The sequence below is a fragment of the Rhinoraja longicauda genome, chromosome 26, assembly GCF_053455715.1.
Source record: "Rhinoraja longicauda isolate Sanriku21f chromosome 26, sRhiLon1.1, whole genome shotgun sequence".
Lineage (NCBI taxonomy): Eukaryota > Metazoa > Chordata > Chondrichthyes > Rajiformes > Arhynchobatidae > Rhinoraja > Rhinoraja longicauda.
Genome location: NC_135978.1, coordinates 27,678,960 through 27,693,306, shown reverse-complemented (window position 1 = coordinate 27,693,306; position 14,347 = coordinate 27,678,960). Strand labels below are relative to the sequence as shown.

The 14,347-nt window shown below is 41.5% G+C and overlaps 1 protein-coding gene across 8 annotated transcripts in view; it reads left to right on the top strand.

Moving 5' to 3' along the window:
• The window catches only part of nf1a (neurofibromin 1a), a 306,791-nt gene that overhangs the window by 160,562 nt on the left and 131,882 nt on the right, over positions 1-14,347 (top strand). For 7 of the 8 annotated variants that reach the window (XM_078422133.1, XM_078422136.1, XM_078422134.1 and 4 more), the window contains 5 exons: positions 4,634-4,792; positions 6,325-6,422; positions 6,835-6,981; positions 7,863-8,009; positions 9,181-9,291. In XM_078422133.1, the coding sequence (XP_078278259.1) occupies positions 4,634-4,792; positions 6,325-6,422; positions 6,835-6,981; positions 7,863-8,009; positions 9,181-9,291 (662 nt within the window). Of the gene's footprint in view, positions 1-4,633; positions 4,793-6,324; positions 6,423-6,834; positions 6,982-7,862; positions 8,010-9,180; positions 9,292-14,347 lie in introns of those variants that run through there. The other variant, XR_013548929.1, reaches the window with a different exon arrangement.

Below are 14,347 nucleotides of genomic sequence, written 5' to 3'. Positions count from 1 at the left end.
GATTCATTGGCAGCAGAATTGGTTGGTCTCCTCTCTTTAGACGTGTGAATAACTTAGAAAAACCCTGGTTCTGTTATTTTGTTACCTGGTTTCTGGCTCCAGTCTTTTTCTGAACTATTAGTTTGACTCAATTAATGGTATTGTGTTGAATCAGCAGGATTGCACAACAAACATAAATCTTAGCTGGCACTTCATTCAAATGGAGGCAGATTTTTGGATGAGATGTTAAGTGGTGGTGGATGATTAACTTCTTTTTAAAATCTTTTCCAACTTGATAACCTTGATTTTAAAAAAAAAGCTTTTCATATTAAAAATCTCAAAAGAGGAATCTAGTATTGACTAGATGTTGAAATTTCTTTGAACTAAAAAGTAGTTCAGTGAGCCCCAGCCTTCAGCGAGAAGATTTGCAAAACCCCTGTTCCTTGCACTGACCGTCATAAAAAATGTAGACTCGAGGAACTGGCAGTGGTGGTTCACAAAAAAGGACACAAAGTGCTGGAGTAACTCAGCAGGTCACGCGGTTTCTTTGCAGAACAGGGATAGAGGACGTTTTGGGTTGGGACCCTTCAGACTGCATGACTATAATTATTTTCAAACTCCTTGTGTAATTGTTTTGATTTTTCAGTTATGGGATTGGATCATAACTGTATTCACCCCATCTTCCTTTCAGTTTTTAATTCTAATTTATCCTTATTTCTGTCCTTGCCGATGCCTTCTTGCCCCTTTACCATCCCAGGGATGCCATAGGCAAGAAAAACAAACGCTCCTAAAATATGTCCTTTGTCTTTTTTTAGAAAGCTACTTGCATAATTTTTAATGAGAATTTTAGCTTTGCCACAAAGATTAGAGAGGCATAAAATCTCACTGGGTTCACCTTGGAATTGCCCATTGCAAATGAGAAACTTGAATTTAAACTCTTATTTGGACAACAGTAAACATTTTCTATTTTTCATACATATGTACTTAATCGGAGCAAAGTACATGAATTGAGTATTTTTGTGTGGAAAAAAATCTGCAGATGCTGGTTAAAATCGGAGGTAGACACAAAATGCTGGAGTAACTCAGCGGGTCAGGCAGCATCTCGGGAGAGAAGGAATGGGTGCCGTTTCGGGTCGAGACCCTCCTTCAGACTGATCTCGGGAGGGGGCGGGACAAAGATAGAAAATAATCGGAGACAGTTGGACTGGTGGGATAGAATAGTCAATTAGACAATAGGTGCAGGAGTAGGCCATTCGGCCCTTGGAGCCAGCACCGCCATTCAATGTGATCATGGCTGATCATCCACAATAAGTACCCCGTTCCTGCCCTCTTCCCACACCCCCTGACTCCGCTATCATTAAGAGTTCTATCTAATTCTCTCTTGAAAGCATCCAGAGAATTGGCCTCCACTGCCTTCTGAGGCAGAGAATTCCACAGATTTACAACTCTCTGAGTGAAAAAGTTTTCCTCATCTCCGTTCTAAATGGCCTACCCCTTATTCTTAAACTGTGACCCCTGGTTCTAGACTCCCCCAACATTGGGAACATGTTTCCTGCCTCTAGCATGTCCAATCCCTTAATAATCTTACATGTTTCAATAAGATCCCCTCTCATCCTTCTAAATTCCAGTTTATACGATCCCAGTCGCTCCAGTCTTTCAACATACGACAGTCCCGCCATTCCGGGAATTAACCTAGTGAACCTATGCTGCACTCCCTCAATAGCAAGAATGTCCTTCCTCAAATTTGGAGACCAAAATTGCACACAGTACTCCAGGTGCAGTCTCATCAGGGCCCTGTACAACTGTAGAATGACCTCTTTGCTCCTATACTCAACTCCTCTTCTCATGAAGGCCAACATGCCATTAGCTTGCTTCACTGCCTGCTGTACCTGCATGCTTACTTTCAGTGACTGATGAACAAGGACACCCAGATGTCTTTGTACTTCCCCTTTTCCAAACTGTTCATGACCAGATAATAATCTGCCTTCCTGTTCTTACCACCAAAGTGGCTAACCTCACATTTATCCACATTAAACTGCATCTGCCATGCATCTACCCACTCACACGACCTGTCCAAGTCACCCTGCATCCTCATAACATCCTCCTCACAGTTCATACTGCCATCCAGCTTTGTGTCATTTGCAAATTTGCTAATGTTACTTTTAATCCCTTCATCTAAGTTATGAATGTATATTGTAAATCGCTGCGGTCCCAGCACTATTTCTCGCTCTGGGAAGGGGGATGGGGAAAGAGCGGGAAAGCAGGGACTCTCTGAAGTTAGAGAAGTCAAGTTCATACCGCTGGGGTGTGAACTACCCAAACGAAATATGAGGTGCTGTTCCTCCAATTTGCACTGGGCCTCACTCTGACAATGAAGGAGGCTCAGGACAGAAAGGTCAAATTGGGAATGGGAGGGGGAGTTGAAGTGTTGAGCCACTGGGAGATCAGGTAGGTAATTGAGTATTTTTGTCAGGAAAAGGTTCATGTAGAAAATACAGGAAAAAACAAAGTCTTCTGTGCAGCACAGTGGCACAGTTGGCAGAGCTGCTGCCTGAACATTACTGACCTAGTTTCGATCCTGACCTCGGGTGTTGTCTGTGGAGTTTGCGTGTTCCCCCTATAATTCTGGGTTTTCTCCACCGCTTTTGTCATATTGATAGAGAACTACACCTACTCATGCTTGAAATAGAGTAACCCTGGAGCAAGCAGGTGGGGACTCAGTTTAAAAGACAGCATTTTGTGTTGTTGCATGGGGTTGGAGGGATGGGTGCCATCAGCCTCGATTCTGTGCTCCAATCTCAGGAGTTGGACTTGAACCTTCAATCTTCTAACTCAAAAGAGTGCTACCCACTGAGTCACAGCCGGCACACAGAGGAAAATGAACCAAAACTGTGGAAAGATGGTCTTAAATTTTGATCTGTTTCCTGAAGTTGACAGATGTCAGCATGGATTACAAATTGAAATCGTCTTTGGAAAGAGGGGAAAAGGTGTTCACTACTTGATTTGAACTGGCAAAAGGAAAATGCAAAGTGCTGGAGTAACTCAGCAGGCCAGGCAGCATCTCTGCAGAAACTGCCTGACCTTCTCCAGATATGCTCCCTGAGCTGCTGAGTTACTCCAGCACTTTGTGTGCTTTTGTGTATTAACAAGAATCTGCAATTCCTTGTTTCTACAGAAGGAGAATACAACTACTTTTTACTGGTCGGAAGCGAGTAAGAACGACAAGAAACTAAGCTTTAATTCCAAGTGATATGAAGAGTCTGTTGCTAACACCACAGATATGCCTTCGTCCCCTTTCCTATTCACACATAACCAAACACTAAGTGATTTGAATTTGCAACTTGTCAATTGCAAGTTCACTTTCCACAATGCCAGCATTTTATAGTAACATCAGTAGCAGTTCCATTTTTTATTATAAGCATTTTTACTGGTATGTCTACCAGTGTATTGCTATCCTTGCTCACACTTCTATCACAATCATTTGAGCATCTAGATCGTGAGTGATGCCATATGCTAGAAATTGGTAATAGTCAGTGGAGATATGACAAATTTTCTCAGCCTTCTGATGAAGTAGAGGCATTGGTGTACTTTCTTGTCCATAGTGTCTTTGTGGTTGGGCCAGGAAGATTAATTGGGGATATTTACACCTGAAGCTCTCAGCCATCTCCACTTCAGCGCTATTGATGCAGACTGGGGCGTGTATTCCACCCCATTTCTTGAGTGTATTGACATTGAGGGAGTGATGGTCAGACTGTACTGTCAGTTGAGGTGGAGACCTGCATTTTTAAGATGTAAACTCAACTCTTGTTATGTACGTGAGCAAATCCATTCCCGTTGGTCCCCATCAATGTCTGTTCCTTGTCTCCATTTCTCTCCCGGGCACCCACGATACCAAAGCAAACTGTTCATGACCTTGGTTTTGAACTTTATCACTGGGGAAGCGATTGATTCACATTGATGCCATTTTAATGACCGTCCAGTGATACCTCTACATTCATTGTGTAACTTTTTTGCTTTAGCCCATCTGCTCCTGAAATTCCCGCTTCTGTCCATGTATATTTCGATTTGATGAATATGACTGGCTTGTCAATTCTGCTCTTGATAAACTAGAGGTGATTCAAAATATTGTCTGTTTTGTTTCTCTGCCAAATTCCATCTGTGCTTATTAGCACCCGGTTAAACAGCACTCTTTATTTTTTAGTTTCTTGTCGTCATTTTAAAATCCCATCAAATACTTGACTGGTACCTTACTATCTCCGTGCTGTCTCATATACTCATAATCTTCTGAGATTTCAATGCTGGTGTCTTGAATTCATCATTGAATTTAATTACCCCATCTTTGGTAGCTACAACTTCCCAGTAATATTGAACAGCGCCAGGCTTTTTCATTATTAGACAAGCTGGCTAAATTCATTTACTAAACTGAATCCGAAAACTTCATGTTCGAAACATTTTGTGGCTGGTTTTAAAGTTCACATTTTAGTCAATCCCATTACATTGTCCTTTATGGTGAGGTTTAGAGATCATCGGGATATCGCGTAACAGGTGTATTTGTTTGATTATGATAGGCATAAAGATGTGTTCAATGATGAGAACAAATGAGGTTTGCTGCTGTAATGTCCTGTATGTGTCTTTGCTGTCTCCTCCCTTGCAGGTTGTCAGCCAGCGCTTTCCCCAGAACAGCATCGGTGCAGTTGGAAGTGCTATGTTCTTAAGATTCATCAATCCTGCTATCGTATCCCCATATGAAGCAGGAATTCTTGATAAGAAGCCTCCACCAAGAATTGAACGCGGATTGAAGTTAATGTCCAAGGTAAATGTTTTAACATGGAGTATTTCTGGATCCCATTGAGAGCGATGGAAATTGGACCCGTGAGTAAGAGACCCAGAGAGATTGGAAAAAAATCCATTATCAACTGCTTGAGAACTGACTATTTCATTCTCAGCTGGGTAGTGTTGGCAAAACTAGATTTGACATTCGTGGTGTACCATGGGGATGAAAAACTTGCCCTAGTTAAAACTCCTGAACTCTCTGCTCCAAGTTCAAATACATCTTGTGGTATCTATAATGGAGAAATACCATCCTCTATCTCATTGTGCAAACCTGGGCAAATTTTGATTTCATAGATGAGCAGACTTGATGTGTGTGTGTGTGTGAGAGAGAGAGAGAGAAAGAGAGATGTCTCATCATAGACCTCTCTGTCTCTCAACAGGTTTGCTCATGTATAAAATTGAAATCAGTCCAGATCACAGTCAATCTGAAGCAAACATTGGCAAATGGATCCTGTCAGGCTGGTGTTGAGAAACTAGATGCCAAAAACTGGATGGGAGTTTAGTTTAGAGATACAGCGTGGAAACAGGCCCTTTGGCCCACCAAGTCCATGCTGACCAGCGATCCCCTTCCACCAGCACTGCCTACGCACGAGGGGCAATTTACAATTTTGACCGAAGTCAATTATCCTACAAAAACTTTTGCATCTTTGGAGTGTGGAAGAAAGCTGGAGCACCCGGAGAAAACTCAGGTGATCACAGGGAGAACATTATCAGAATCCAAATCAGAATTACCTTTATTGTCATCCAAAAAAAACAAGTCTTTTGGACGAGATTCCGTCACCCACAGTCCAACAGTAAGAGCAATAAAATAAGCAATTACACATACAACCGCAAACCAACACAAAACAAAAAAAGAAACATCCATCACACTGAGTCTCCTCCAGTCACCTCACTGTGATGGAAGGCCAGAATATAACTACATAGAAGCAGCACCCGTTGTCAGGATCGAACCCGGATCTCTGACATTGCAAGGCAGCAACTCTACCGCTGCGCCACCACGCTGAGTTGTCATACTGAGAGATGGGTGGATGTGTTGCCAATAATTGCCAGCCTTGACACAAGGTGTATTCAGTCCAAACGCTGTGGATGATTTAGCTGGGGGCAGCTTGCTATGATGACTGTGAAATCCCCTCATTGCCAAGGAATTCATGCCATGGCCTTAACTCGGGCAGCGAGCGGCGATGAAGGGTGAAGTGAAGAGGAATTAAGTGTTTTATCATAGATGTTATAATCTGACTTTAAGAGTGTACAAAATGTGGAACCTACAATGCACTAAACCTTTGGCAACAGAGTTGGAGAGCCATATAGCATGGAAACATACCCATCAGCCCAACCCATCCATGCTGACCAAGACGCCCATGATAGCACAATGATGCACTAAGATTTGAGGGTGTCCATCTTTTTATTAATTGTAAATATACATTTCAAAGGCAAATCAGTCTAAATTTATACTTGTCCTGTGTTTAGAATCAGAAAACATTGATTGGTATATAAATTCTACTTTGTAACCAGATTCTACAAAGTATTGCGAATCATGTCCTGTTTACAAAAGAAGAACATATGAGGCCATTCAATGATTTTGTAAAAAACAACTTTGATGCAGCTCGCAGGTAACTATGAATTCATAATTTACTGTAAAACTGAATTAAAATTATTTTCAAATGCATGTTTTGTTTTTACTGGCTGGAATGATGAAATTTGTAGAGTGATTTCCAGAATACCTACAAAGATGAATATTACTCCATTGTTAAATATCTCCACCTGCAAAACTGCAAATCAGTATTAAGAATGGGGATGGTTTTGAAATTGGGTGGCTTCTGCAAGAGAATCCTTGATGCTTATTTGATGGGCTGTATGGTGTCTACCAATTCTTTACAACTCAGGATTGGGAATTCATTATGCGCATGATTTATGTGTTAGTCATTCCACTTGGTTATGCTTTGGTTATAATGCCTTAAGAAATATAAAATGCATTTATTTTATTCTCCTCCATTCTTCCCTCACTGGCACCTCCTGTGGAAGGTTTTTTCTGGACATTGCATCTGACTGCCCAGCCAGCGACACGGTCAATCACAGTCTTTCCTTCATCAGTGATGGGAACGTTCTCGCTTTGCACAGGTTGCTGTGGAACAACCAGGAGAAAATAGGGCAATATCTTTCCAGTAACCGGTATGTACAAGACCCAAGTTACAGACAGTACCATTCACTGAATCTGTTGAGTAGTGCGCCAACTTTAATGTGCACCCTTGAAATCCAGTGCAAAAGATGCTTTGCAAAGGTTGATTCCGAAGGTTAGACAACTTTGTGTTGATTAGGGTCATCGAGTCATACAGCGTGGAAACAGGGCCTTTGGCCCAACTTGCCCACACCAACCAACATGCCCCATCTACACGAGTCCCACCTACCTGCCTTTGGCCCTTATCCCTCTAAACATATCCTATCCATGTACTGTCTAAATGTTTCTTAACCATTGCGATGGAGCCTATACAGCCAATACATTTCCTTTTACAGCCAAACATTGTCTTTTGTTGATGCAGGATTAGAACTCATGAATAACGGTGAATGCAGATGTTTGGCGACACTGTTAAAGTCATTCCAAATATTATTTTTCTATTATAAATACCTATATCCAAACATGAGTCTATATAAAGGTGACAGTATTGCAATTGATGCTGTATTGTTGTGGGTTGCTACAGTGGGCCTGCTGAAGAAAGAGGGCGCAATTCAAAAAGACATAATTATATTTGCTATCGCACTGGGATTTTAAATTGAAAAGCTCCATTGGAAATTTGCTCAGTTGCAAAATGCAATATCTTTGTTTTAAATATTTATGACTAAATGAACACAGCTTATGAACATTGAAAGGTTTCTATCTTAATTACTGCCCTCCTGAATATTTTGCATGCATGGTAAATGACGTGCTGCTATTTGGACAAGGTCAATCACAAATATTAATCTGTGAACTCTTGATGCAAAATTGGATGTGATTTATAATTGATTTTTAATTTAAAGAAAATCAAATGATTGCTTTTATCCTCTCATGACCTCAGGGATCACAAAGCAGTGGGGAGGAGACCGTTTGACAAGATGGCGACATTGCTGGCTTATCTGGGGCCTCCTGAGCACAAACCGGTCGCTGACACTCACTGGTCCAGCCTAAACCTCACCAGCTCCAAGTTTGAGGAATTCATGACCAGGTAGGTAACCTGGAAAAAAAAAAATTCAGAGGTATTGCAAGTCAAAGATGTTCTAATTGAATAATCTCTCATTACTGGTTGTAGTGTTGAAATATTGACATTTTTAAAGAACATCTGAATATTCATGTTTACGTTTCTAACCAAAAATGCCAATGGTCTGCAGTCCTGTACCTCCATGGGATCACCATTTTCCTTCAGTCTTTGTACAGTAGAAACCAAGAACTGTAGATACTAGTAGATACCAAAGAAAGACATAAAATGCTGAAGTAATTTGCTGAAGAGTCAGACAGCATCTGTGGAGAACATGGATCGGTGATGTTTCGGGTCGAGATCCTTCTTCACACCCTTCTTTAGTTCATTCAATCCCAAATACAATGCTGCACTGTGTCTCCAGTTCAGATCTACTGCTTCACAGCCTTCCTGGACTAAATAGCTCAATATCACTCCAATGGTGTAATTATGAAATTTCTTTACTTCCTGTAGGTATAGTCAGATTGGTTTAGGAAAGAACTGCAGATGTTGGTTTAAATCGAAGGTAGACACAAAATGCTGGAGTAACTCAGCGGGACAGACAGCATCTCTGGAGAGAAGGAATGGGTGACGTTTCAGTTCGAGACCCTTCTTCAGATCTGAAGAAGGATCTCGACCTGAAAGGTCACCCATTCCTTCTCTCCAGAGATGCTGCCTGCATCTTTCTGCCGAGTTCTGCCTGCCGAGTTATTTCAGCATTTTTTGTCTACCGTCAGATTAGTTCAGTTTAGGTTAGAGATACAGTGTAGAAACAGGTTCTTTGGCCCACTTAGTCCATACTGACTATTGATCAACTGTTCACAGTAGTTCCTTTGGGCATGTTGTTGCACAGAGGCCAATTAACCAATTAAGCTGACTTTGGGATGTGGAGGAATCCGGAGCACCCGGAGGGAACCCACCTGGCCACAGGGCGAAAGTGCAAACTCCACACAGACAGCACCCGAGGTCAGAATCTAATCCTGGTCTCTGGTGCTGTGTGACTGCAGCTATTCCAACTGCGCCACTTATCACCTGATATTATAAAATTTTGCATTCGATCTGAGAAGTTAGGATTCTGATGGGAAAAGTGCTTCAGTGAACTGAATGCATGCTGCACAGATATTTCAAGGACTCAATTTACAATGAAAGATTTTCTTTTCAGGCATCAAGTACATGAAAAGGAAGAGTTCAAAGCTTTAAAAACACTTAACATCTTTTACCAGGCTGGAACATCAAAAACAGGGACTCCCGTTTTCTACTATATTGCCAGAAGGTAGGGCACTGTGTCATTTGTTTTTTCTTATTGTTGCAGTGAATAAATCAAGGGCTGTGGGATGTGTGACTGCATACAACCTTGGCATGCAGTACTTCTAAATAGCTTGGTCTGATTTGGTTAGCTTAAAAGCATGACTGACCACACACTGTAGGAGGGGTGGCGTTGTGCTACAAAATGTCTTTATTAGTACTGTTTATAATTGGTGCTGCCCAGTGGGAGTTGCTCCTCACACAAGAATTGTGCTGGGAATTTTTGTCGTTACGCTATTGGAAAACGTTTGCAAAGGACACATGCAGTTGACACCTTTATTGTCTTTCACAGCTGATTAACTAACCATTGATCTCATCATTCACTTTAATCGTTTGTTACCGGGATGTAGATGTACAGTCAATGTGGATATTCTGCCCACATCCGACACTGGCAGGAACTTGATGTTTCTTTCACCTGTTCCGGTACTGAGACACAATGTTAGTTCTATTGGGACATTATATTTGTAGTTTAGTTGGAGATGCAGCATGGAAACTCTGCCAGCCAGCAGGCAATCCAGCCAAATTCAACTTTTCAACCTTGCTTGATGGTCTTGCGACGTATGGCATTATAATACTTCCCCTCTTGTGGCACCTTCAACATAGTACGGTATATAAATAATTTTCATAGGAGTCTTATCAAACAACATTGACACCCTGACACTGTACAGTGCCCTCCATGATGTTTGGGACAAAGACCCATTATTTATTTATTTGCCTCTGTACTCCACAATTTGAGATTCGTAATTGAAAAAAAACACATGTGGTTAAAGTGCACATTGTCAGATTTTAATAAAGGCCATTTTTATACATTTTTGTTTCACCATGTAGAAATTACAGCAGTGTTTATACATAGTCCCCCCATTTCAGGGAACACAGCAATGTCATGTAAATGAAAGTAGTCATGTTTAGCATTTTGTCGCATATCCTTTGCATGCAATGACTGCTTGAAGTCTGCGATTCATGGACATCACCAGCTGGGTGTCTTCTCTAGTGATGCTCTACCAGGACTGTATTGCAGCCATCTTTACCTTATGTTTGTTTTGGGGGCTAGTCCCCTTCAGTTTTCTCTTCAGCATATAAAAGGCATGCTCAATTGGGTTCAGAATGGGTGATTGACTTGGCCACTCAAGAATTGACTATTTCCTTTGCGATTAGTAAGCTTAACAGTGCTCTCTTTCTTCTTAATGATGTTCCAAACAGTTGATTTTGGTAAGCCTAAGGTTTGGCTGATGTCGCTAACAGTTTTATTCTCATAATGGCTTCTTTGACTTTCATTGGCACAACTTTGGTCCTCATGTTGATAAACACAATAAAAGTTTCCAAAGGTGATGGAAAGACTGGAGGAAAGACTAGGTGCTGAGAGCTCTCTTATACCTGCATTAAGGAGGCAATTAAACACACCAGAGCAATTACAAAGGCCTGTGAAGCCATGTGTGCCAAACATTATGGTGCCCTGAAATGGGAGGACTATGTATAAACACATCTGATATTTCTACATGGTGAAACCAAAATGTATAAAAATTACCTTTAATAAAATCTGACAATGTGCATTTTAACCACATGTGATTTTTTTCTATTACAAATTTCAAATTGTGGAGTACAGAGGCAAATAAATAAATGATGGGTCTTTGTCCCAAGCATTATGGGGGGGTGTCCGAAAACTAGAAAGAAAGATAGGAAGGTCAGGGAAGTTTTCTAGAACTTCGATGGCCTTAGCAATCAAAGGTGCAACTGCCAGTAGTAATCCCACTGAATTGGGGCCGGGTAGCATAGGAGTTGTGGAATAAAGACCACAGGAATACGGGTTTCTTGGAGGGTATATCAAATACCTAGCCACATACCAAAAACCTGCGGGATATGTTCTCATCATGACCAATCTTTCAGGTAGAGTTCGAGTTGTCTGTTGCCCTCGGAGAACTCAACAGTAAAACCAGTACCAACAATCAAACTAATGGTCCTGTCATTCAGCTTTTTGCTACCTTTACCAGCTCACTGTTTGAAATACTTTTGTTCGAGATTGATTGTGGTATCGTTTAATACCAAGTCCAGACCTGTTTGTATTTCAAGTGTCTGATAAATTGCATTGTGAGCAGTCTCAACCGAATAGCTAATGTGAAACTAGTGCCTGGAGCTATACATAATCAACACTTGACAAGAACTTAAGGATGGCTTGGAAATACCGTACAGCGAAAAGTGGTTCTCTGAAGTTTAAGTTGTATTTCCAGATTTATTTTTTAAACCAGCATTTATTATGAGGTTACACACAAAGTGCTCAAAGTAACTCAATGGGTCAGGCACCATCTCTGTAGAAAAAGGATGGGTGACGTTTCGGGTCGGGACTGGGTCATCTGTCTGATGGAGGGTCCCAACCCGAAATGTCGCCCATCCTTTTTCTTCAGAGATGCTGCCTGACCTGCTCAGTTACTCCAGCACTTTGCGTCTATCTTTATATTTTATGCGATAAATAAACAGGACAGCATTTGGCAGCGATAGTTTAAGCCAAAACAATTGCATAGAGACCTAATATCACAGAATTTATGATTTCTGCAAAGTTGCAGGTAAAATTTGTGCCAATTCATAAATATGCTTAATCTTCAAAATTTTCACTCTTGGAAAATTAATATGTTGATTACCAAATGTGAAATACTGGCCTTAAAAATGAGAGTTAGTCCTGCAGTCATTCGTGATCTAAGTGTTGTTGATAGTACTGAAGTTCAGTTACTTCAGAAATAGCAGGTGATGGAAATCTGAAACAAAAACAGAAAATGCTGCAAATACTTAGCCGGTCCAACAGCATCTGTGGAAAGGGAAACAGAATTAATGTTCAGTTCCAAGATGTTAACGAGGGTAGTTAATTGTAATTGTAATTAATTTATTACCCAGGTATGTAAAAACATAAAAGGAATTTGATTTGCCACACAGTCATACCAAAAAAGCAACAAGCCACACAACTACATAAAAGTTAACATAAACATCCACCACAGCGACTACCCCACATTCCTCACTGTGATGGAAGGCAATAAAGTCTTATCTTCTTTACTCCTTATTCTCCCGTGGACGGGGCAGTCGAACCATCTGAAGTCGGGGCGATCGAAGCTCCCGCGATCGGGGCGATCGAAGCTCCCGCGATCGGGGCGATCAAAGCTCCGGCGTCGGGGCAATCGAAGCTCCAGTGGTTGGAGCTCCCGAAGTCGGTCCTTAACCAAGGGACCGGAGCTCCATGATGTAAAGTCTGCAGGCTCCCGCGGTTGGAGCTCCCAAAGTCGATCCCTGACAAAGGGATCGCAAGCTCCACAATGTTAAGTCCGCAGGCTCCCGAGGTTGGAGCTCCCGAATTCGATCCCCAGCAAGAGGCTGCCAGCTCCACGATGTTAGGCCGCAGTACGGACGGAGATACAATACGGAAAAGTCGCATCTCCGTCGAGGAAAGAGATTTTTTTAAAGCCCCGCCACCCACCCCCACATAATACAAAACTAAAGATACACTAAAACATACATTTAACAACAGATTAGAAACAACAAAGAAGGAAAAGGGCGAGACTGACTGTTGGGGAGGCTGCCATCGTATGGCGCCATCAGTGACTGGAATTAGAAGAGGAGAATCTAATTAATTTAAAAGTTTCAAAAGACAGGTTTGTACTTACTGCAACCGTAGTAGTATAAAGTTCATGATAGTTTGGTGCTGAGGTAGGGTTGTGGAGTGTGATCCAAGAGCCTGATGGTTAACGGGAAGAAGCTGTTCTTTCGGTAAAAGAGGTAATTGTTCTCCGGCTTCTATACCAGCTTCCTGATGGAAGCAGGGAGAGGTGCGAGTCTGTCATGATATTCGCTTTCTTCTTGAGGCAGTGCTTCCTCTAGATCCCTTCAATGGTGGGGAGGTTGATACTCGTGATGGTCTGGGCAATGTCTAACACATTCTGCAGAATCCTATAGTTTTGCATGAACTACAGTTAGCTTGAATTTTTCCATCATAGCATCTGGCGATTGTATTTCACTGCAAGCATCCATTTCCCGAGGCATACAGAAGAGCAAGGATCATGGCAGCTTAGAAGACCATGAGTTAGTGTTGGGTTTGATATCTTGGTCTTTTCCTTGGACAGTCAAAAACAGTGCTGGAGCAACACGGGCAATGGGGGTTTCCTCATCGATACTTTTCCTCATGAGATGGCTCACGAGAAGTGGGAAGCGATTCATATTAAAAATGGTTAAAAGGCTAATGGCTCTATATATGAATGTGCAGGGATTTGTAATAATATGGGTAATTAACAACACATAGATGCCTTTGCCATTACAAAGATTGGCTGCACAGTGACTTCGGGTTGGAGATGAATATCTAAGGCCATTCTATATGTAGAGAGGATAGGAGAGGAGGTAGGGTGCCATTGTTAGGAAAGGGTGAAATCCAAGCAATAGGGAGAAACAATATTGGCTCAAAGACGAGATGAAGGAATAGTCTAGGTGGAGCTAAGAAGCACCAAGGGCAGCAAACATTTCTGAATTTTAAAAGGGTACAATGGTAATAATGGGTATTTTTAAGCTGTGAAAAATGGTCAAAATAAATGAGCAGCGAAACTGTCCAGGATGCATTCTATAATGTGCACCAGATTTATTTTTTTAAGAGCAGTATGTGAGCCTGTTAGCGAGCAGGCATTCCAAATCTGGATATTGTGCAATGAGAAGGAGCGGGTAAATGATTTTGTGTGCAGTCCTTTCGGGAAGTGTGATCGTCGCATGAAATTCATTGAACCTAGAGAGTGAAGTGGTTCACTGGGAGATTAGGGCACCGAAATAAAAGAAGGAAACCACAAAGATATTTGAGTAAGTTGGCTGTGCTGGATTGGGAAACTTATTTAAAAGTGTGATATTGCATTGGCAATGGCTCACTTGCGTGAGGAATACATGCAAAACCCACAATGGTTAGGTTTTCTTCTCTAGAACCGTAACACAAAAGAGAAATGGACCCCCATGAGATATGGAAAGTGATCCATATTAAAATATGGTTTTCTAAAGTTAAGTTAAGAATT